The sequence below is a fragment of the Lethenteron reissneri genome, chromosome 60 (assembly GCF_015708825.2).
Source record: "Lethenteron reissneri isolate LAM-NWPU_2019-01 chromosome 60, ASM1570882v1, whole genome shotgun sequence".
NCBI classification, from domain to species: domain Eukaryota; kingdom Metazoa; phylum Chordata; class Hyperoartia; order Petromyzontiformes; family Petromyzontidae; genus Lethenteron; species Lethenteron reissneri.
The window spans coordinates 1230815-1252906 of record NC_083838.1 but is presented as its reverse complement, the minus strand read 5'-3'; the positions used below and the strand labels follow the sequence as shown (position 1 = coordinate 1252906).

At 51.1% G+C, this 22092-nt stretch overlaps 1 protein-coding gene across 3 annotated transcripts; it reads left to right on the top strand.

Moving 5' to 3' along the window:
* Nucleotides 1-211: 211 nt before the first annotated feature.
* On the top strand, nt 212-20582 carry LOC133357877 (serine/arginine repetitive matrix protein 2-like). Of its 3 annotated transcripts, XM_061576028.1 has the most exons (10): nt 3183-3319; nt 4033-4175; nt 7313-7725; nt 7847-7992; nt 8204-11125; nt 12476-12531; nt 13067-13591; nt 14847-15008; nt 15528-15572; nt 18501-20582. In XM_061576028.1, the coding sequence occupies exons 2-10, from the start codon at nt 4107-4109 to the stop codon at nt 18513-18515; spliced, it is 4353 nt and encodes a 1450-aa protein (XP_061432012.1). In that variant the 5' UTR covers nt 3183-3319; nt 4033-4106; the 3' UTR covers nt 18516-20582. The 3 variants fall into 3 exon arrangements, with proteins under 3 accessions (XP_061432011.1, XP_061432009.1, XP_061432012.1); XM_061576027.1 differs by lacking the exon at nt 4033-4175 and adding an exon at nt 212-323 and having other exon boundaries at nt 7313-7717; nt 7847-11125; XM_061576025.1 differs by lacking the exon at nt 4033-4175 and adding an exon at nt 212-323 and having other exon boundaries at nt 7313-11125; nt 18501-20581.
* The last annotated feature ends 1510 nt before the right edge of the window (nt 20583-22092 follow it).

Here is a 22092-nt window from a genome sequence, read left to right as displayed (position 1 = left end):
CTAGCGCGACCCTCCCCCTTCTCCCCCCCTCCCCCTCAGTAATCGCCTCTGTCTGCGCATTGCATAATTGAGCCCAAGTCTCCTGCCTCAGGCCGGACCCTCAACAACAATGCAGGACAATTGCTAAAACGCGACGATTTGTACACACGACGCACACACGCTCGCACCGTTGTACAGAGACCGCGGTGTTCAAGTTTAAGAAGTCGAAGTCGTCGTGAGGAGGCGGGGCGCGAGTCGCCGCTTCTTCTCAACCCTCGCGGCTCCTCGGAGGCGAAGATGGCGGACGCCGCCATTCAGCCGACCCACGGCGCCAGTGCGCACAGGTAACTTTGAGGAGGAATTCTTTCGCCGTGGCGGTCTCCGCTCGTCTTGGCGGCGTCGAGAGAAACCTGGGAAGGCGATGTCTTGACTCGAATTGCCGAATCGACGGAATTGTTTTTTTTTGGAAGAGTCTGGCGTGGTGGGTGCGTAGGTAGGCCTCGAGGAAACGCCCGTCTTGACTAGTTTGTCGCCGAGGCGCGCGTCTCTTGAGCCCGTTGGGGCGGCCTAGGCGACACCGTAGGCTTGCAGGCCTATGTGTTCTATTATAAACCGTATCCGTTTGGATAAATGAACACGGATAATTAAAGATACAAATGTTGACGAGGTCATTAGCTTCGTTGCTGAGAGCCACAAGTGTATAGTTCGCTGTGTAATGTGTTTATTTAGTCGTTTCTCGTGATCGACAACCCGCCATTGCAATGTTAAGTGCGTACAAGACGGGCGGCTTTTGAGGCCTGTCCCGTGGGCTTTTAAATGAGTAATTTTGTTAAATTAACCTCTTGAATTATTATTTTTTAAAGGCAGTTGATTAGTTTTTGATGCCCCCCGCCCGCGTTAATTAATGTATGTGAAGTTGTCCTTTGATGTGCCAATATTTACTGTAAACTTGTAAATATCGCACGATTGTTTAAGATTGCGATCGCGAGTACTAACTGTATTTTAATTTATGATAGATTTTGTAAGCGTGGTAGTTAACGTTACTTTGTTGTCGTAGTTTCATTGCTTACCTCGTGCTTTTTTTGCGCCTTGTGAAAGGTCCAAAAGGTTTTGTTTCTAGCGAATTCTAAAATACTCGCGACTGATGACTTGTTAGTGCAGTCACGTGCGTAGAGATGGCTTTTTACAAGAGGGATGTGATCAATGAATTGGTTAGTTTAACACGACCAATATCATCCATAATAGAGGTGTTTTGGGTTGGAGCGCGTAAATATATAAATGTATCGTTAAAACCCGCCACCACCCGACACAGCCAACTAGTAAGAGTTCTCACGAAAACAGAACATGGACAATTCGTCATGAGTACAGCACAAATCTGGCTGTCGCCTGATGAAGCTGGTTGTAATTACTGTCGAAACGTCGTGCTCAGATTGTAAATGTTGTGGCTTGGCTTTACAACATACAAGTTAGTGCTGTACTAGTGACGAATTGGCCACGTGCTGTTTACGTGACAACCCTTACTAGTTGGCTGTGGCGGGTTTTAACGACACATATCACCATCTAACCCAAAAAAAAGTATTATGTATGAATTGGTTATTTGCAAGACTAGCTTGTTACGGCCGCGAGACATTTTTTTTACTTTAGGTTCTATAGATTCGTCCCAATGTTTGGTCTGCAGATTCACCGCAGTGTACACATTTACTCCATATTCGACACTGCAGATTCTACATATGAACTCCACTGCAGATTCTACGCATTAACTCCACTGCATAGTCACAATGTATGTATGTTGAAGTGCATTTCCACCGTATGTCACCAACCGTGCTAATGGGAGGTGCGATTCTACACTGCTGTAGATTCTAGAAATTGACATCGCTTTTTTTTGCTGATTGACCATTGTTTACCCCCTCATCAATTTATAGAATTAAGGGCCGGGGTAAATGAATGCATCTCTACTTAAAATTATATTTTGTTAGGTTTAATTTAGAAAATGTAACGTAACGATAACGCTTTTAATGTTTGTATCGCTTGTTGTGTCGGAGTACTCAAATTGTAAACGTTGCTGGTTTACTCTCCAACACACCGGTGTGTTTGAGTAGTAACTAATTGGCACTTTGTTCACGTGACAAACCTTACCGATTGGCTGTGTCGGGTGGCGGTGGGTTAACGACACATTTATATTTTCGCGATCTTACCCAAAAACCGTTATTGTGAATAATATTGGTAAATGGATTTCATATACACAGTGACTGCTGCTGGTCTAGCTTCTGCAAGTTGCATGCTACCACATACACATTTTAAAAAATCCTTATCCTCCAATGTTATCCTGGTGGTTTTATCTGCGCAATGGCCTGAGATGGAAAACCCATTCGGAACTCTCGCAGAGCCGTGAATGACTCCTGTGTGTTGGAGAACGGCCCGCAGAATTGGATATCACAGAGTTACCTCCGAGATCCATTTGAGTGACTCCTGTTTCACTCGATAAGGGGCAGCACTTCTTTGTCACCCACTGTCACAGTTGGCAGTTCCACAATTTAGGCAACTTCCTGTCAAAATATTTCTCAATAATACTTGTGGGTGTTATTCTGAAGGTCGTCTATAGTTTTAGTATGACTTGTTTATGGAGTAAGTGTTTGGTTTGACACTTAAAAAAACTAAATACACTTTTACTGTACCAGCGTGGATGAACAAAAAAAAACAATGCGCCCCGCAACCACTTAACGTCTTACATTTAGGTAGGTTTAATGACGGCTCTGAGAATTCTACATTTTGGTTTTACTGATGTGCTACAAATTACAAATATAGTGGCAGAGAGCGCTGACTTCTAATATGGATCAGAGGTTACTCGTAGACATCTGAGGTAGTCCTGTGATATGGGTCCTTTTTAATGAATTGTTAGGGTTGAAGATACAAATTAATTCATCTCATGAATATGACGCCTATCGTGCAATCTGGTTAAAATATAAGTAAAAACTAAAAATGTACACAATAAACAGGTTAAAAAATGAAGGTAACGCTACCTATGAAGTGATAACATATTTTATCCACCTTGGAGGAATGATGGTGATGGGCCGAGTCTGTAGCCACGGCCAACAAAGTTTAATCGCGACCGTTCCTTGTTCTGTTCAAACTGACCATAACTCCCGTTGTGTGTGTGTGCGCGCGTGTGTGCATGTTCCCCCAATATTTGTTCCCCCCGACAGCTCCAGGGAAGGCGAGGATGTTAACGGCGACACGGAGGCTGCAGGGGAGAGTGGCGGCGGAGGTGGTGGTGGTAGCAGCGGCAAAGTTGCAGCTGCCACAACTGCTGTGCCGGCAACAGAGGTGTCGGTAGCCGCAGGTGAGCGTGGAATCTCACCTTGGGCATGGGCAATGGGGCAGGCATTGTCGGTTTACTAACGCAGAGGTCGCTAGTGCTTGCCGCGTCCAAAGTAAAACTCCTGTTGCCCTCCTGCCCGGCGTTATGACTCGTTCTGTTCCGTACAATTTTGTATTCGCCCCCACCCACCTCAGTGAAGCTGAGAGAAAAGGGTCTGTTTTTTTACTGAGAATAAAAGGAAATACAATTTGTTCCGCTCAAAGACGATTGATCATAACAAAGTTCTGGTTGGGTGTAAAACAGAACCCCCAGGTTTGTTCCGCTGTTCCGCTTAATTGCGTGGACACAAATGCGTTGGCCTCACTTTTGGCTCATTGTCGACCAAAACTTGAGATAAAATGATTTTATTTCATCTACGATGGCTGCCAAACACACTTACAACGCATACCTGTTCAACTGAACAATGTCGCCAGCTTTTGAAACGAGCGAATCTTGGCTGTGGTTAATTGTCCGTTGACGGAACATTGGCAGTCATTTCACGGCACTTCATGGGAATTGCCCTCTTCCAGTATTTGAAACGGGGCGGTTGCGACAGGAGTTATATTACGACGACGGTTTTGCTGTAAAGCTGACACACAAGAGAAAAGCATCGAGAAAACAAATTAGAAAAATGGCGATCGGTGCACAGTGCGACGTTTTGACCAACGCCCTCACCCTCCCCCCCACCCCTACAGAGTTCAAGTGGTACATTCCGCCAGCGAGCTCACCGTTGTGCAGTTCTGCAGAAAAATAGCCCGGCGGGGAATTGATGTCCGGAAAAAAGCGTTGCGCAGTCCGGCCAGGCTCCGTCAGTTGGTTCTGTCTGAGTCGGGTCCTGGTAATGACGCTTATTGTGATTCCTCCCCGCGAATCGCGAGCGGGCGGGCGGGCTGGGCGAACGGCGGAGGGGGGGTTCTGTGCGTGCGAGTGTGTGTGCGCGTGCGAGCGTGTTTGTGCGAGTGTGTGCACGTGTGCCGCCTTCCTCCTTTTGCTTGTGTGGTCGTCGTTTGTCTGTGTGGTTTTACCCGTTGCTTCGCTTCGTTTTTGTGCATCGAGTTGAATGGCGGTGGTAGTGGCCACTTGTTTCGTTCGCCCCTCTGCCGAAGCAATTATAACTCGTAACGTTCTACTTTCTTTTGACCGCCATTGGCTAAACGATGATGCAAATGGTTGTCGCTTGTGCAATCGTTAATAACATTTCAGACATGATTATTGGGTGAAAATTTACTTACTATAATTCTTATTATATCCCGGGATGACTTGATAATCTAAATTAATTGAACGAGTTTAGGTTGCACGGCATTTAAAGTTGTAAATTTTTAATACTTAAAAAATATATATTTCTTAAGTGACGCAGGCACATTTGTTTACAAGCAATATATGCAAATTACTTGTAACATTTTTTTCTTCCAATTTTCCCAAACCCTCTTAATTCTTTAATTAAAAATGTTATCTTTAGATATTGCAATGTAAAGTTACTGATGCTGTTCGGGGGGTGTTCTTAACCGGTATGCGATGACTTAAGATGGCTTCCTAATGATGATGATGACACTGCAAGTTCCGTCAGTACGCGCACTCACACACACACATCACACATCCCCCTCCCCCACCACCCTCACCATATTGGAGTACGTGCGTGCGTGCGTCCGTGCGTGGGTCAAGGCGCGCAGGCAAACCAGGCTTCATCCCCAGCGCTGTGACGGAGGCCTGTGAGGGGCTGCGATGACAGCCACTGGCATCCGGAGGCCGCTCTGAGCCGGCTGTTGGGGGGGTGTGTTTGGGGGGGAAGGGTGTTGGGGCAAGGTTGTGTGGTAGGAATTGCCTGTTGGGGGTGGTGGGGGGTGGGTGGGGGTGCTGTGGGCTAGGGGTAGTAGAGTTGGGGTTTGGTGTGGTGAACGGTGTGGGACCAAAGCTACATTTTACGTTTGTCATATTGACGATCCTAATGAGATGGGAAGTTAAAGATGAGTGATCGCTACGTTGTTCGATTGCCGTGGTGCGTTTGTTTTGATTAATGGGCCTCGGATAAGAGGGTGAGAATAGCCAATGCAATTGTTGTGATTATTTGGGTGTGCCCATTTCCGGGAAGAGGTAATGCTGCTGCTGCTCTCAAAAAGTAAAGAAAAAGCTAAAGTCTCTCTGCTCAAACGTGCACGGAGCGGCGCTTATCTCCACTGATGGCACGCGCCAGTGATAAACATTCCACATCACTATGATGGGGACCAGCCTCTCCATAGAATGCCTGCTTATGTCATCTTTACAAAGTGCTTTGCTTTTCATCAATTGCGGAGGAATTAATGATTAGCTTTGGTTGACCTCTTACCACGATTTGACTTTGCGACCTTCCGATTGTAAGTTGAGGGTTCTGACCACGACCGCGGTTAAGGCAGGGGCGTGTGCAATGAGACAAGCTCGTCGGCCAGTCCAGTTTCTCCCAGTGCCTAACCTCCCCTCATCTGCAACTTGTTTTTGCATGCGATGGGTGTTGTGCTGCTTCCTATAGACGCTTTCTGTCCACCAGCGCCTATTGTCGCTTTCGCATTTCATGAGCCCTGGGTCCCAATTATTAACGGCCCCTGTACCATGCACTGGTCTTTGCCGACGACTTCACTGAGGTTTGTGCCGATGGAATCCTCGAGCAGAAACCGCAAGTCCCAAAATCCATGGAGACATCAGTGGTGGTGACCGGAGAGTTGGGGAGGCATCGGCGTCTGAGGTTACGTCTGCCGTTACGTGAACACGACCACAGCAAGTGACATTCAGAACTCCTGACGTCATTTAGCCTCGAAGCTTTCCTCCCGACCCTGCATGGAGCCCAGTCGCTTTTTTTTTGTGAGTTGATTTTGGGCGCCACGGTGGCTAGGATACGTTAACTACCTCGCCTGATATGCAGGATGTCCTGGTTTCGATCCCAACCCTGAAGCCTGTTGTATACTTGGAGTTTGCATGTCTCCTCGTGGTCATGTGCATTTTTCTATGGGTGCTCCGGTTTCCCCCCCACATTAAAATTTGGCTGCTATAAATTTCCACATGATAAGCCACGTCGTTGAGCTGTCATTTGTGGCCTGGTCACGTCTGAAAAAGAGCAAAATAGTTCCGTGGGCCTTACCAGGTAAAATAAAAAATAGTTTATAGTTTTGTTACTGTTCATCCATTTTATTATAATCCGCACCCGTAAGGAGGGTTGTTTTAGAGAACCTAGCGCCGCTTGGGTTGCTGTGAAAGGGCTGCAGTGAGTAAAGTAACGGGTACTCTGTGAATGACATCAAGCCGGTCCACTGGGGGAGGTTTGCTATTGGTCGAGTGGTGCTGTGGTCAGAGCACTCGAATCGTCACCGGAAGGTCGTCGCTTAAAGTTTCGTTTGGGTTTTTTTTTCTTACTCAGCTCGTCGTCGTCATCATGGCTGAAATTCATCCGAGAACAATAACGTTAGTAGCGCCGCTTTTGAATGGTATCCTAAGGAGAGACTGGTGCCTGCCATTAATTTTTCTGCCACTCGCTTGGAGCTAAGATCCAACCTCATTGCTGGTTTGAGCAGGGTGACATTGACCCTTAAGAGATGCAGGACGACCTCTGACTAAGGCCATTTCGCAATAGTTTATTCCATCGAATGTGAAGGTTTTCGTTCAGCAGTGGATTGGCAAAGGGCCGTACAAATGTTATGTCACCGAGCGAAACGCCGCAACGCTAAGGCCAGCACGGGGGGGGGGGGGGGTGGGTTCGGCGTCTGACGCACACGCAGAGGCCGTTTTATAGATGCCATAGTTGACAGATCGGGCAAACGGCACTTTCTGTAGCGAGATGGGCAGAATTGGGCGGCGCCACGATTAAATCCGGCACAAGCTAGGGCTAAAGCACTAGCGGTTTGGAGCGCGCGCTGCGTCGCACTCACTGACAGCCACCCTTGTCCCCCGGCCCTGCCCCGCCCCCCCCCTCCTCGCCTCCCCCCCCCCCCCCCGGCCCCGACTCCGCAGGCAAAGGCTCCGCGGAGAAGCGCAAAGCGGAGAGCGGCGCCGACTCCTCCTCCTCCTCGGCGGAGGAGGAGACCGAGGAGGAGCCGCGCAGCCGCAAGAAGAAGAAGAGCCGCAAGAAGAAGCACCGGCGCAAGGGCAGCAGCCGCTCCAAGAAGTCCAAGAGCAAGGCCGACTCGGACAAGGAGGACCGCGGCAGCGGACGCAGCCGGCGCAGGAAGGCGAGCGGGGAGGCCACGGAGATACCGGAGCCTACGACGAAAGATTCACTGGCCGGCGGTGGTGACGGTGGGTGCTTGCAGGCGGTGGCGGCCGACGCGAAAGGCGGCGGCGGCGGGACCCGGGACGGCGCGGAAGGAGGAGCAAAGGAGGCCCGGGTGCGGTCGAGCGCCGTCGCCGACAGCGGAGGTGAGGAGGTGAGAGCCGGACAGGAGGTGACGGAGAGCGCCGGCCGTGCGTCGTCGGAGGTGGAGGCGGCGAAAGGCAAGGTGGCGGGGAGCAAGGAGGAGATGGGAGGAGCGTCTCTGGGCGGTGCAGGCGCTGCGGCTTCGTCGGACCCGAGCGGCAAGGGAGTCCCGGAGAAGGAGCGCGAGGTGGATCCGTCGGAGGTGCGACGTGTGGAGAACGGCGGGAGGAAGAACGGAGACGGCGGTGGCGCCGAGTCTACGGGAAAGTTGGGCGAGGCAAGTAGAGGGAGCCCGAAACGAGTCGTGGAGGAAAAAAGTAAGAGCGGCTCGGAGAACGATGAGTCGGACGCAGACACCAAGAAGGGAAAGAACGTCAAGAACGCAGGTTCATCTTCAGAGCTGGACTCGGACTTTGAAATAACAGACGACAGTGAAAATCCGGCCGTGTCGATGCTTTCGGTGATTGCGCGGCATATCAATTCCACAGGGCAGCCAGGTGGGCGGCCGTCGACGGCCAAGGAGGGCGGCGCGAGGGGGCGTCCGCAGGCCGGCTCGCGATCCGGCTCCGACGAGCGCAAGTCGAGGGAGCGGAGCGCGACCCCCGAGGTCCCCGCCAGGAGGCGGCCGACCCCCTCGCGCTCCCGCTCGCGACAGAAGTCTCCTTCTCCGTCGCGGGAGCGCCGGCGGAGAGGCTCCAGCCCCGTGGCCCCGCGCCGCCGCACGCGCTCCCGCTCGAGGGAGCGGCAGGCGAAGGGCTCGGGGCGGGACCGGCAGAGGAGGGACTCGCGGTCGGCCTCGAGGAACCGCAAGCCGCGCAGCCGCTCGCGGTCGGCCCAGCGGCCTCGCGACGTCCGCGCCAAGTCTCGCTCCGCGTCTCGCGACCGGCTCCGCAGGGGACGGGGGGGCCGCTCCGCGTCTCGCGAGCGGAACCGGCGCGAGCGGAACCGTTCGCGCTCCCCGTCGCCGCCGCCCCCGAGGAATCGGGGCCTGCGGGCGAGGTCTCGCACGCCGTCCACCGGGAGGCGGGCGAGGGGGGCGAGGGCGGCGACGCCGCTGCTGCCGCCTTCTCGCGACCGTGGCCGGAGGCAGACGTCGCGCGATCGAGGCCGGAGAGGGAAGTCCAGGTCGGTGTCGCGGGATCGAACGCGGAGGCAGAAGTCGAGGACTTTGTCGCGAGATCGCAACAGGAGAGCGAAATCGAGGTCGGTGTCGAGAGATCGCATCCGAAGGCAGAAGTCAAGATCATTATCTCGGGATCGCAACAGGAGAGTGAAATCGAGGTCTGCGTCGCGCGATCGCAACAGGAGGGCGAAATCCAAGACGCCGTCTCGCGACTTCAATCGTAAACACAGGTCGAGATCTGTATCTCGCGATCGCAGCAAGAGGGTTAAATCCAGGTCTGTATCTCGCGATCGCAACAAGAGGGTTAAGTCCAGGTCGCCATCTCGCGATCGCAACCGTAGGCACAGGTCGAGATCGGCGTCGCGCGACCGCACAAAGAGAGCGGTGAAATCGAGGTCGGCATCGCGCGATCGCGGTCGTAAACACAAGTCGAGATCGGCGTCGCGCGATCGCGCCAAGCGAGTGCTCAAGTCGAGATCGGCGTCGCGCGATCGCAAGCAGAAGGCGAGAAGCGGGTCTGCGTCGCCGGGCCGCGGCGGGAGGTCCCGCTCCGCCTCGCCGGACGGTGGCAAGAAGGCATCCACGGAGGAGAGCGACGTCGCTGCAAGGGGCGCCGAGGCTCGCTCTCGTTCTCACTCGCCCGGCAAGGAGTGCCTCAAAGTGGAGGGATTGAAGATTGAACGCGCTGATGAGGGAGTGGTTGAAGTGGGGGGGAAGGTGGTAAAGGCGGAAGCGGAGGAAGCTGGTGTGGAACGGCCGAGTGGAGGGGAGGCTGTGGCGAATGATGTGGCGAATGATGTGGCGATAAAGGTGGAACCCGGTGACGGCTCGACAAATGATGGCGGAGGAAATGCGGGAAAAGCGGAGGATGTGAAGCTTCAGATTTCCGTCGGAAACGACGATGTGAAGAAGCCACTTGCTGGAGAAAAAGATGACACCTTGGACCCACACAAGGCAGCGGGAGTCGCGTCAAATGATGCCACCGTAAAAGAAGAAGATTCCTTTTCGAAAGATGAAGCACCTAAAGATACTTCGCCGATTAAAACCACAGAAGCCGTATCTGTCTGCAAAGAACCAAAAGATTCTTCCGATACCGAGGAGTCAAAATTGTCTGACCTCACCACGGCGTCGACGGACGATCGTCTTCCGGGAGAGGCCGCCGATACGAGCAAGGAAGCTGAGAAACGCAAGAGGGACTCCGGCTCTGGCAGCCGCTCGCCCAAGCGGCGTCAGGAGTCGCCGAGCCCGCGCGGCGCGGCCGTGCAGAGGAAGCGTTCGCGCTCGGACTCGAGGCACAGGACGCCGGCGGACTCCGCCCGTGCCGGCGATCGGAGCGACGCCACGAAGGGCCGCTCTCGTTCCCGCGACCGCAAGAGGAGGGAGTCGGCTGAAAAGAAGCGCAGGAGCCGCTCGCGCTCGCGGGATCGCAAGGATGCGGCAGCCGCTCGGCCGCGGGACGCGAGGCGGAGGTCGCGCTCCCGGGAGGCCAAGAGGAGGTCGGCGTCTCGAACGCGAGATGCCAAGAGGAGGTCGGCATCCCGATCCCGGGAGACCAAGCGCAAATCCCGCTCCCGATCCCGGGAAGCCAAGAGGGTATCGGTGTCCCGTTCTCGTGACGTGAAGAAGAAATCCCGATCCAGATCCCGGGAAACCAAGAGGAAATCTCGATCCCGATCGAGGGAGGTGAAGAAGCGGTCGGCGTCGCGGTCGCGCGACGCCAAGCGGAGGTCTGTGTCCCGGTCACGGGACGCCAAGCGGAGGTCTGTGTCCCGATCGCGGGACGCCAAGCGGAGGTCTGCGTCCCGGTCGCGCGACGCCAAGCGGAGGTCGCGATCGCGGTCCCGGGGTCTCCGCCGGAGGTCTCGCTCGCGCTCGAGGGGGGCGATCGCACGCCGGCGCCTGGGCCGCTCCCGCTCCCCCCGCGAAGGGACGCGACGCGCCGCGCGCTCGCGCTCCCGCGGGGCAAAGCGAGCGTCGCACGACGACGCCGCCGGGGGCAAAAGGCGGCGCTCGCGTGACAAGTCCGACAAAGAGGCGGGCGACGGCAAGGCAACGGAGGCGGCCGCCGCCACCGACGCCGGCGGTGCCGGTGCCGGCGCCGGCGGCGACGCCGAGAAGAAGGCGGCGGGAGAGGAGAAGGCGCAGGAGGGGCGCCGCAAGTCGCGGTCGAGGTCGCGAGGCCCGGCGCGGCGCGGGTTTCGGGTGAGCCCCTTCAGGATGCGACGGCGGAGGTCGCCGATGAGGAGGAGGGAGCCCAGCCTGTCGCCGCTGCGCCTCTCCGAGGAGGGTGAGTTGGGGTGGGGGGTGGTCATCCCTGGTGTTGTGCCATTTTGTTTCATCGTCCAAACGACGCGGGTTCGTGCGGCAGTTGTAAATCTGCGTCTTGCTTCCTTGAAACGGCGCTTGTCGGCCAGGAAGATGACATTATTACGCGGGACAACATCTCGTGTGACTTACAATGCTTCGTCACCACCGATTTATTGGACGTATGTATGTCCAACTTCTTTCGCACAGTACGTTAGCCAGCCGAGCCAATCTAAAACCAATGCTTGTTGGAAAGAGTTACAGGTTCCACGCACGCATACGCATCATGCTTTAGTCATACTACAAAGAACCGAATTGTTGTCTTGGGTTGTGGAACTTCCACCATTGGCTCTGCGCAGGGCTGTGAACAGGACATGAGAGCCCAATGCATCGATGCTCATGAGAGCAGGAAATCGCTGCCTTTATGACTCTTGACTGTTGTACAGTATCCCCACGTTATTCACGAACTCGCTGTCCGCGAATTTAGCGGTCCGCGAATCGCATCTGGAACTCTGCATGACTGCTGCATCGGGAGAGAGAGAACGAAAGTGATGAGAGAGAATGTGATGCGAGATGGTGATGACATATAATGTGATGAGATATTCATATTTTGACATTTATTTTTATAATTGTCATGCATTTGATAGTTTATATATTTAACGTAATGCATTCAAAATCTTTTTTGAGGTTTTCGAAGGCCAATACCATTTATCCCGCAACATTTGCTATTCACAAGCATCTCCGGAACATATCCCTTGCAAATAACGAGGGAATACTTTACAAGGTATTGCATTCCTGGGCGGGCGGGCGGGCGGGCGGGCGGACGGGTGGTGACGCACGCAGCTGGTAACTCCCATCTCGCGCCAAGAAAGGGCCTGGGTAAAATGTTCTACTCGGGCAGCTTTCTGTATTGGTTTCCCTCCAGATATGCTGGATTCCTCCTCGCAGCTGAAGCATAAGCATACATTGTAAATGGTCTTCTTGGTTCTTTCGGTAAAGTCACGTAGAATTATTTTAGTATATTTTATTTTTATTATTTCATTATTTCCCTTCTACGTGACTTTACCGAAAGAACCAAGAAGATGAATCCCTGCAGTCACGAAAGCTTTAAATCGAAATTGTAACTGGTGTTGGTACAAACGTCACAATGCCGAAAAATTACCAGCAAATTACTAATTTGGGATCGCGCGTGGCAACTTTGGCTCGTTACTTCGCAAACTTGGCCGGACCGTCCTGTAAAAGAGTTGTGATTTTGTGGTGGTTTCCTGGGTAAACAAGTGTAATAATACCATAAAGTTAAAGTGGTCGTGTATTTGTGTGTGGGTGTCTGCAGACAAAGCTCAGCTGTTGGAGATTGCTCGGGCCAATTCGACGGTGGTGAACCCTAAGGTGAGGATGAGCAAAGCCACGTCGCCGCTATTGCCCCAGTGGTGCCGCAGCGGTGAGAGTTGCGGGTGGGAAAGTCGTCGGGGCCAGGAACGGTGGGAAAGAGGAGTGACGCTTGGAGGCGCGCTGGCCCTGGTGCCGTGTTACGTTTATGTGCGGGGGCAGTGGCGAGGGAAGCATGGCCTGGCCCGCAGTTGTGCACTTAGTTTGGCCGAATTCCCCCACCTCTTTTAAGACTTTAAAATATCGGCTTGACTTTCATGAGACAAACGGTACTCTCGTTTGAAAGAGCGAGCAGGGGGGAAATGCAGCCCCCCCCTCCCTCTCCTATCGCTGTCTAGACCAGAGGACACTTGACGGGGTCTCGGAGGTAGCTCTGTGACTTTCGCTTCCGTGGGCCGTTCTCAAACAAGACGGGGGTCGCCCTTCGAGAGATCCGAATGAATTCTTAATCGCGTGCCGTGGGGGGAAATTAACTCAAATAAATCTCGTGAATCTGCCCGTCCTATCCCCCCCCCTCCCCCTTTCACGCTACAAGGTGAGCGTGGGCATCATGAACTCCATCGGACCGGCCGCGGCGCTCTTGCCGCTCATCATGAACCAGCCGCCGCCGCCTCCGCCGCCACCTCAGCAGCCGTACCAGCCGTCGCCCAATTCCCCTCCCACGCCGATCCCCCTGGCGGCGCTCGCCATCCAGCTCGCCAACCAGCAGGCGCTGCCCACCGGCCACATGGGTGGAGGCGGAGGAGGAACAGGAATGGGCAACCCCTTCCCGTTCGCGGCCATGTTCGGTCACGGCGGCATGGGCGGCATGGGCGGGATGGGCAACATGGCCAGTATGGCCAACATTGCCAACATGGCCGGCATGGCCAGCATGGGCGGCATGTGCGGTATGGGCACTATGAGCAGTATGAGCAGTATGAGCAGTATGGGTGGTGGTGGCGGCGGCGGCGGTGGCGGTGGCGGCGGCAACAACAACCAGCCGGACTTTGAGAAGCTTCGAGCAGTGGTGGCCGGAGTGAACAAGGACCACATGATGAACACGATACAAGAGTTGACGCAGGTGAGCGTGCGTGCTTGCCTGCACGACGTGCGAGCTGTCTGTGGGTGTCGTGGAGAGAGTGGTGTGTTGCGTGCGTGATGTGTCGCATGCGTGATGCATCACAATAGCCTGGTCTTGGTTGGCTGATGAAAGTTGCAAGTGAGATTTTCAGCAATGCTTGGAGCTGGGGGTTGGCATCAATCCTGCCTCATGATGGCGAGGGGAAATGGCCGAGGTTCATGACTGTGGCTTATGCAGCTTCAATGGCTGCATTGGGTACACGGTCCGGACCTCCCCAGAGACCCAGGCTGACAGAGGAGAGGAGCTGTTCCGGCTCGCTGCGAGAAAACGACAGGCCCACTCCCACCGTCGACAGCTCCCCACGTCGAAGAATGAGTTAGGGAGGACTGTGTAGTGCATGTTGGGCACGCAGATATTCAGAGGAAGCTCCCTGGTGGATGCTGTTTGCAGACAATATTGTGCTATGCGGTGAAAGCAGGGGGATAGTGGAAGATGATTTGAAGATATGGTTACAAAATATTGAAGGGAATGGGTTGAGGATCAGTTGGACAAAGACAGAGTACACGGTGGCAAATTGCAAAGTAAATAATGCAAAAGGAGGATTGTAAATTGGAAGTGACCAGTTAATGAAGAGGAATAAGCTCCTGGGTGCAACGGTGTGGTTCCGATGGATCACTGGAAGGAGAGTTGAGAATAAGAACAAGGGCTGGATGGCTCAAATGGCGAGAGAGGCCTGGTGCGGTGTGTTCTAAGAGGGTCCCAGTTTGGGTGAAGGGTGAGGCTGGTGCTGTTGTATGGGGCTGAGGGCTGGTGCACAAGAACGAGGGAGGACCAAGCTACGGCAGTCGCAGAGATGAGGATGTTGCGGTGGATGTTGGGTTGAACAAGGAAGGACAGGGGCGTGAGAAATGAAGTGGTAGAAATCGCAGAGAAGATGAGAGAGAAAAGGCTGTGCTGTGGTCATGTTGAGACAACAGGAAAAGGCTGTGGGTCAGAAGGTGCAAGTGATGCAAGTGGAAGGAAATAGATCAAGGGGAAGGCATCAAAAGTGGTGGGGCGATGTGGTGCGATGGGACACGGTGGCCCGAGGAGCGGAAAGAGAGATGGCGCAGGACAGGGCAGCGTGGATCAGGTTGGCAAAGACAGCGCAATCCCCGACATGAATGGAATAACCGCGTGGAAGAGGAAGTGTAGTGCATGTGCAGCATATGCTGCAGCTGGTGTAGTAAGCTGCACGATGTTTTTGCCATCGCAGCGTTGCCAGATGATCGCGGACAGTCTGGACGATGACAAGCCAGTAAACGTGCCCGTGACGTCGGACGATGAGGGTGACGAGGAAACGATCCCGCAGAGTACGGAGGGCATCCATCACCCTTTCAAGATCAAGGACAAGTCTGACGAGTACACGGTCACTCACGTACGTAGGAACGAGCGTTTCTTCGCACGCGCTTGCCGCTACGACCCACACAGTCTCCCACGCTCCAACCAACCCTTTCCTCTGTGGCACTTTTGTTGAGCAATATCTTTGTCCACGATATTGCTCAACAAAAAAAATACGCTGCCAAGCTTAGCAGTGTTCATTAGGACGCTGTCTTTCCGACAGCCCTGTTCTTCGCCTGAGGACGGCTGCTTGCGTTGTGGCCGAAACGTCGTGAGAATTTTATCTTATGTATTATAATTTTATTATTTTCCTTCTACGTGACTTTACCGAAAGAACCAAGAATATGGATCCATGCAGTCACGAAAGCTTTAAATCGCAAAAATTGCTCAACAACTTTGTGTTACATATTCCCGGTTGCGTCCAATAGTAGCAGGCGTTATTAATATCATAGCAGGCGTTATTAATATCATAGCAGGCGCGAGTGGCCGCGTGTGTGCTTGTCCAGTGGCGCGACGTTAATGGTCGCACTTGTGCCTTGTCTATTTATTTTTGCAGTACGTTCATTACAAGAGGCCGGACAAGGACTCGTATGTACCACAGGTGAGGTCACACACACAAACACAGACACACACACATCACACACACACACCACACACACACAGACACACACACACCACACACACACAGACACACACACACACCACACACACACACCACACACACACACCACACACACACCACACACACACACCACACACACACAGACACACACACACCACACACCACACACACACACACCACACACACACCACACACACACAGACACACACACACCACACACACACACACCACACAGACACACACACACACCACACAGACACACACACACCACACACCACACACACACCACACACACACCACACAGACACACACACACCACACACACACACCACACACACACAGACACACACACACCACACACACACCACACACACACAGACACACACACCACACACACACACCACACACACCACACACACACACACACACACACACACACACACACACACACCACACACACACCACACACACAGACACACACCACACACACACACACACACAGACACACACACACACAGACACACACACAGACACACACACACCACACACACACAGACACACACACAGACACACACACCACACACACACAGACACACACACAGACACACACACACCACACACACACAGACACACACACACCACACACACACACCACACACACCACACACACCACAGACACACACAGACACACACCACACACACACAGACACACACACAGACACACACACAGACACACACACACACACACACCACACCACACACACACACAGACACACACACACCACACACACAGACACAAGCCCAACAACTTGCACATCATCAATTCACTGCTGGATTGAAGGCTTCCGCAAGCTGTTGCCATCTCCCGCATATGATTTGTATATTAGACAAGCTTGTTAGCTTGTCTAATATGAGACGGAAGCTGTAATATTAAAGATGTAAATTAACGTTTTATTGTGCGATTGATAATTTTATTAGGAAATTTAGCACAAAGACATTTTTCTTAACTTATTTAAATAAATTAAGGACTTTGGACGATTGCTCGGTATACGAGATTATCACTTAAAAAGGTTTCCCTGCAGTTGGGCTATCCTTGATGAACACTTTGGTCCGCTGAGGATATTTAGATCTAGACAGAGACACGTACAACTGGCCCTGGGAGAAAATTGAGATAAATACCCAAATTTTCAAAAGTCTGACCCCCATATAACTTGTTGATCGTCATCACATACGCAGGAATTATCGTAATTTGTCGTCGTTTCAGTACGAAAGGAAGAGTGACATCGCTTGTGTCTGGGTCGAGTCTCGGGATGAAGACGATTTCACCTCGGTTGCAAAGACCAACAATATCTGTAGCTGGAAATGTGAAAAAACCCGTAATTTGGCACTTTTCAAATCACGGTCGTAAGCGCGCAAGCAAGCAAGCAAGTGAACTTAATATAAAGGATTTAAAAATCCAGGAATACACGAATACTAATGAGGGGGGGGTGCATGGAGTGACGTCACGCGCGGGACACACACAGCCTTTTTTGGCTTGTTCTATTCTCTCCAAGTTGCAGTTTATTGGCAATATCATTCCCAGACCCTGGGGGCATCAACAGCAAAGGCCCTTTCTTCAGTATTTGTACCCCAATAAGGAATGTGAAGCTGGTAAATGAGTGAGGACCTTAGGTCACATTTGTTCTTTGAAACAGTGAGGAGATCCAGCAGGTAGTCTGCTGATTTTGTTGTAAGTACATCGTGAATAAATGAGATCTGATGCACAAGCCGTCGATCATTCAGAGATGTTAAGTTTGACCCAATGTAGAGATCGCAGTGGTGGGTCCTATATGGGCAGTTCAATGCAAATCTTAAGGCCGAGTGATACATTGGGTCAAGCTTCTTCAGTTCAGTACTTGGGGCTGATTCATATACGATGTCACAGTAATCAAGTAGAGGCAGTGTATGGTAGCTTTTATCAATTCCAAACGGAACATAGGGGGGAAGCAGTGCTTGTGTCGATACCAAAACACAATTTTTTTACTTTGTATTTTTGCCAATAATAATCAATGTGATCTTGAAAATTCAGTTTTGAATCAAAGATGACCCCAAGATACTTATAGATCTTGACTTGCTCTTTGATTATTATTTAAGGAATGTAATTGGGGAATACTAGCTTCTGCTTTAGTCCTGGTGACAAGCATAGCACCTTGGTTTTGGAGGTATTCAGGACTAGTTTAAGAGCAACTGGCCGATGTTGTAGTTTGTTGTATTCACTTACCCACCTGCTCTCCATGTTAGAATGTAGACCTTCAGTTTCAGTTGAATTTATTAGGATTTAGCCTGTGAGCCATTCGGCTCTTGATTTGGGTTCAACCGCAACAAGCAATACAATTACAAGATACACCTAAAATTAATTGTACACAAATCTGAACATCACATACGTAGTAAACAATAAAATCCTACAGAAAAAGCACAACCCGTCCATGCTGCGTACAGAAAGTGCAAAAAATTATATTTCTATGTTTGATCCCAATAACAATCATAATATAATACAGATAAAAAAATTAAGTATAAATATATACTAAATAAAAAAATCGGGCCAAACCAAGCTCCTCAAACACTTACTAAAACAATGCTATATAAACAACGTAACAGTTTTACCAACAAATGTGATTAAAATTACATTTTATTAGCGTCGTTCATGCTAATTGCATCTCACAACGCTGTATGTTGATTATATACGAGTGCCACATCCTATTATTTATAGTGGCTGCCGAGCAAATGAAAACTGTCAGAAAATAAATTGAATAAGCAAAGAAATGGCACTGAAACGATAGGCACACGCATCAAATAAATGAGTCCATTAAGTCGCATCCCATGCTCACCGCTTCTTAACCATCGTGTTTCCATTCTTTCACTTTTCAGATCTGCTACAAGTAAGAAGTGGACAACTGTGGAGCACATTTTTTTTAATTCCCGACAAGATACATTTAACTTTTTGTTATATTTCAGTTTTTTTTTAAAACGTCTCGTGGCCCTGTACAAACCTGCTCTTTGTAATTTAGTAGCAAGATGGCTATTTAAGCCTGCCACCCAACAGTCAGGGTGGAGCACACAAATCATTGCCACTCCTGGGAGAGCGAGTCAGATGGACGCCACAAATTATAACTCGTGAAACAGACGCAAAATTCTTGGCCACGCGGTTGCCGTGGTAAAGAAAAAAAAAGTTTAACTCGTGAGCAAAAAAGTTGCGAATCACAAATCCCATTTGGGGGGTTTAATTCCTCATCTTTGTCAAATCATCACCCTTGGATCAATGAAGTGAGTAGCACCACTCTGTAGGATATACACAGCAGTGCTTATATCAAGAGACTGGTCCTCAAGCCCGAGGAATGTGGAATTTCGACCTGTGGATCTGGGCTGGCAGTGCCCATGAGCGGTTGCCCATCGCTGCTGGAATGTTATTTCGTCTAATCGACGAAAGCACGCCCCCTTGTAAGGGTTGTCCGTACCGAGCCCATCGTCCTGACTGACTTGCTTAACGGGTAGACGCAGCTTGAAACGCGCGCGCTCGCGCCGAGTTGTGTTTACAGCCCTCTCCTCCCCCTTTTTATCAATCCACTCGCAGACGAATACGCACCCTCCTCCCCACGTGTCGCGTCGGTCGTGGGCCTTACCAGTCGGTCCGTCCGTACGGGGGTTGTTGGCCACCGCCGAGAATCAAGTTCGGAGTCGCCGGGGTTCATAACGCCGCGGCGTTCTGCCAAACGCTGCGTCGTCCCCTCCCGCCGACTAAACACGAGTCTGGTGTCCTTTTTGCTTTGGCTACGAATCGGCGATTGGTTCGCAGCGGCGTGACGGTCAAAATGCGCTCCTTGTAAATAAAAGCAAGAGAGAGGCGACAGTGGTTCACCTTTCTGGACCAAGAGTTCACTTTTGCGTTAAAAAAAACTAATCCCATGGCATGCGCAAACTTCCATTGCTTTAACATGGCTGGATCCCACAATTGCACCGGCACACGTGGTTGTGTGGCTCTCGTGCCGGCTCCTACAATGCACTGCAAGTCGCGCTGGGGAGTGGCGGTGCCACTGCAGATCGTGGCTTTAAAACCTTTTTTTTTTGCCACGAGCAAACCTCCGGCCTGGTAGCAGGGGTGGGGGGGGGGGGATCATTCGACGCGTCGCCCCAGGCTTTGCAAAATCGCAGCCATGTTCAGGTTTTACCTTCCTCTAAACGTTGACCGAGACGGGCACGCGCGACAATTTGATCAGTGTCCCCGGAAAGGCCTCGTAACCACCCCCACACAGTTCCCGTTTATTTCTGAAGACAACCCACGCTCGCTAGCTTCATTTGAATGTTTACAGTCGATTTTTTTGGTAGTTTTATTGTAACGTCTCCCCCCACAGAATGGCCGCGCAATAAATTTAATTATTCTTTTCTCCACTTAACAGAAGCCCACTCCGGCTTTATTAACTCTTGAGATCGTGTGGATTATCAGGTTTTACAGAACGCCCCTGTCAACGGTCAATGTCTCGACGATAACCGTTTGCGGCAGATTGTGTTGAGAAGAGCCCGGCCGTTGAAGGGAACGTGGCATTGTTGCAGATGATTTACTTAATTGTTAATTTTTGTACTTGATTTAAAAGGTGAGGGCCCGAGTGGAACGGCATTTTATCATTGTTCGGCAAGTGTATGGGGAGCTTTGAGTATCGGTGACCCCCACCACACCTTGTTGAAGGACCCATGATCGGTCCCATTAATTTGTTCTCAAGGTTCCTCATCCGGGACCTCCGCTCAGTCTGAAATTAGCTTCTCGTTTTGGCCGTTTTACTGTTTTTAAACCTTCGATTAAACCTCACGGTTGGCAACAATTGGATATGCTTAAATTTTGATTTAAAGCTTTCGTGACTGCAGGGATTCATCTTCTTGGTTCTTTCTGTAAAGTCACGTAGAAGGGAAGTAATAAAATAATAAAAATTAAACATAATAAAATTATTCTCACGACGTTTCGGCCACAACGCAAGCAGCCGTCCTCAGGTGAAAACCAGGTCCGTCGAGGCGACAGTCTGAAGACTCTGTCGCCTCGACGGACCTGAAGACTCTGTCGCCTCGACGGACCTGGTTTTCACCTGAGGACGGCTGCTTGCGTTGTGGCCGAAACGTCGTGAGAATTGTTTTATTATGTTTTATTTTTATTCTTTTATTACTTCCCTTCTACGTGACTTTACCGAAAGAACCAAGAAGATGGATATGCTTAATTAATTGTGTGCCTCTAGTCTCTCCAGGTCTCTCATCTTTCTCTTGCTTAACTCTTGTCATCTCTTTTTCGATGTGAAGCTTCTTTCGTGACTGCAGGGATTCATCTTCTTGGTTCTTTCGGTAAAGTCACGTAGAATGGAAATAATAAAATAAAACATTATAAAATAATTCTCACGACGTTTCGGCCACCACGCAAGCAGCCGTCCTCAGGTAAAGACCAAGTCTTCACGCAAGCAGCCGTCCTCAGGTCTTCACCTGAGGACGGCTGCTTGCATTGTGGCCGAAACGTCGTGAGAATTGTTTTATTTTATTATTTCCATTCTACGTGACTTTACGGAAAGTACCAAGAAGATCTTGTCATCTCACGAGTCCTAATCTCTTGTCTTCATCTCTCTTGCGCTGCACATCCCTTAGGAATGCGTCTCGCTTGGCGCTATAAGCTCATTGACTAAATCTGCATCTCTGTGGCTTGGCGAACCTTATCCCGAGAGCCTTCTAGCCTGTGTGGTGGTGCCAGTATAAGAATCATCCACCTGGAGTGTGTGAAACGATACCGGGCGTAGGTAGTGATTGGGGAATCACACGAGGATATATTATATTGAGGTGGTGAGGTGTCGATATTAACTCCGCCACGCTTGGCGAGGCCCACTTTTAAGCGGCTCCAACATGTCGCAGTGGATATCATCTCTTCGTGTCTTTGGCGATTTAAAATTTTCAAGTCCATGTCATTTTTGCTTCAACACCCGACGGCAAATCTGCCACAATCCGCCGCCACCCAACACGGGCCATAATATTAATAGTGAAACACAAAAAAGATGAAAATTCTACACAACGAGGAAACAATACAAACTACGTATGGGGATAGTTGGATTAAAGATTCTTGATAAATTAACGGGGGGAGTGAGTGAGTTTGCTCATTCCATCTTGAGCGGTTGGAGGCTGTGGCAGGAGCTCGCATCTGGGTCCCAGCAAACCCTTTGTTGTCCCGGTGGTGCTCGCTAATTAAACCAATCATCTGGTTCTTGAACGGAAATGATAGCAGAGCTAAGTGAATAACTCGAACGGCGTTGGAAAATGTATAGTGAGAAGTAAAATTGAAATAAAAAGTTATTTGAAAAAGAAAAACCCCCGACTGAATTTACTGCGTGAAATTTCGATGGAAAGCTTTCGTGACTGCAGGGATTCATCTTCTTGGTTCTTTCGGTAAAGTCACGTAGAAGGGAAATAATAAAAATAAAATATTTCTCACGACGTTTCG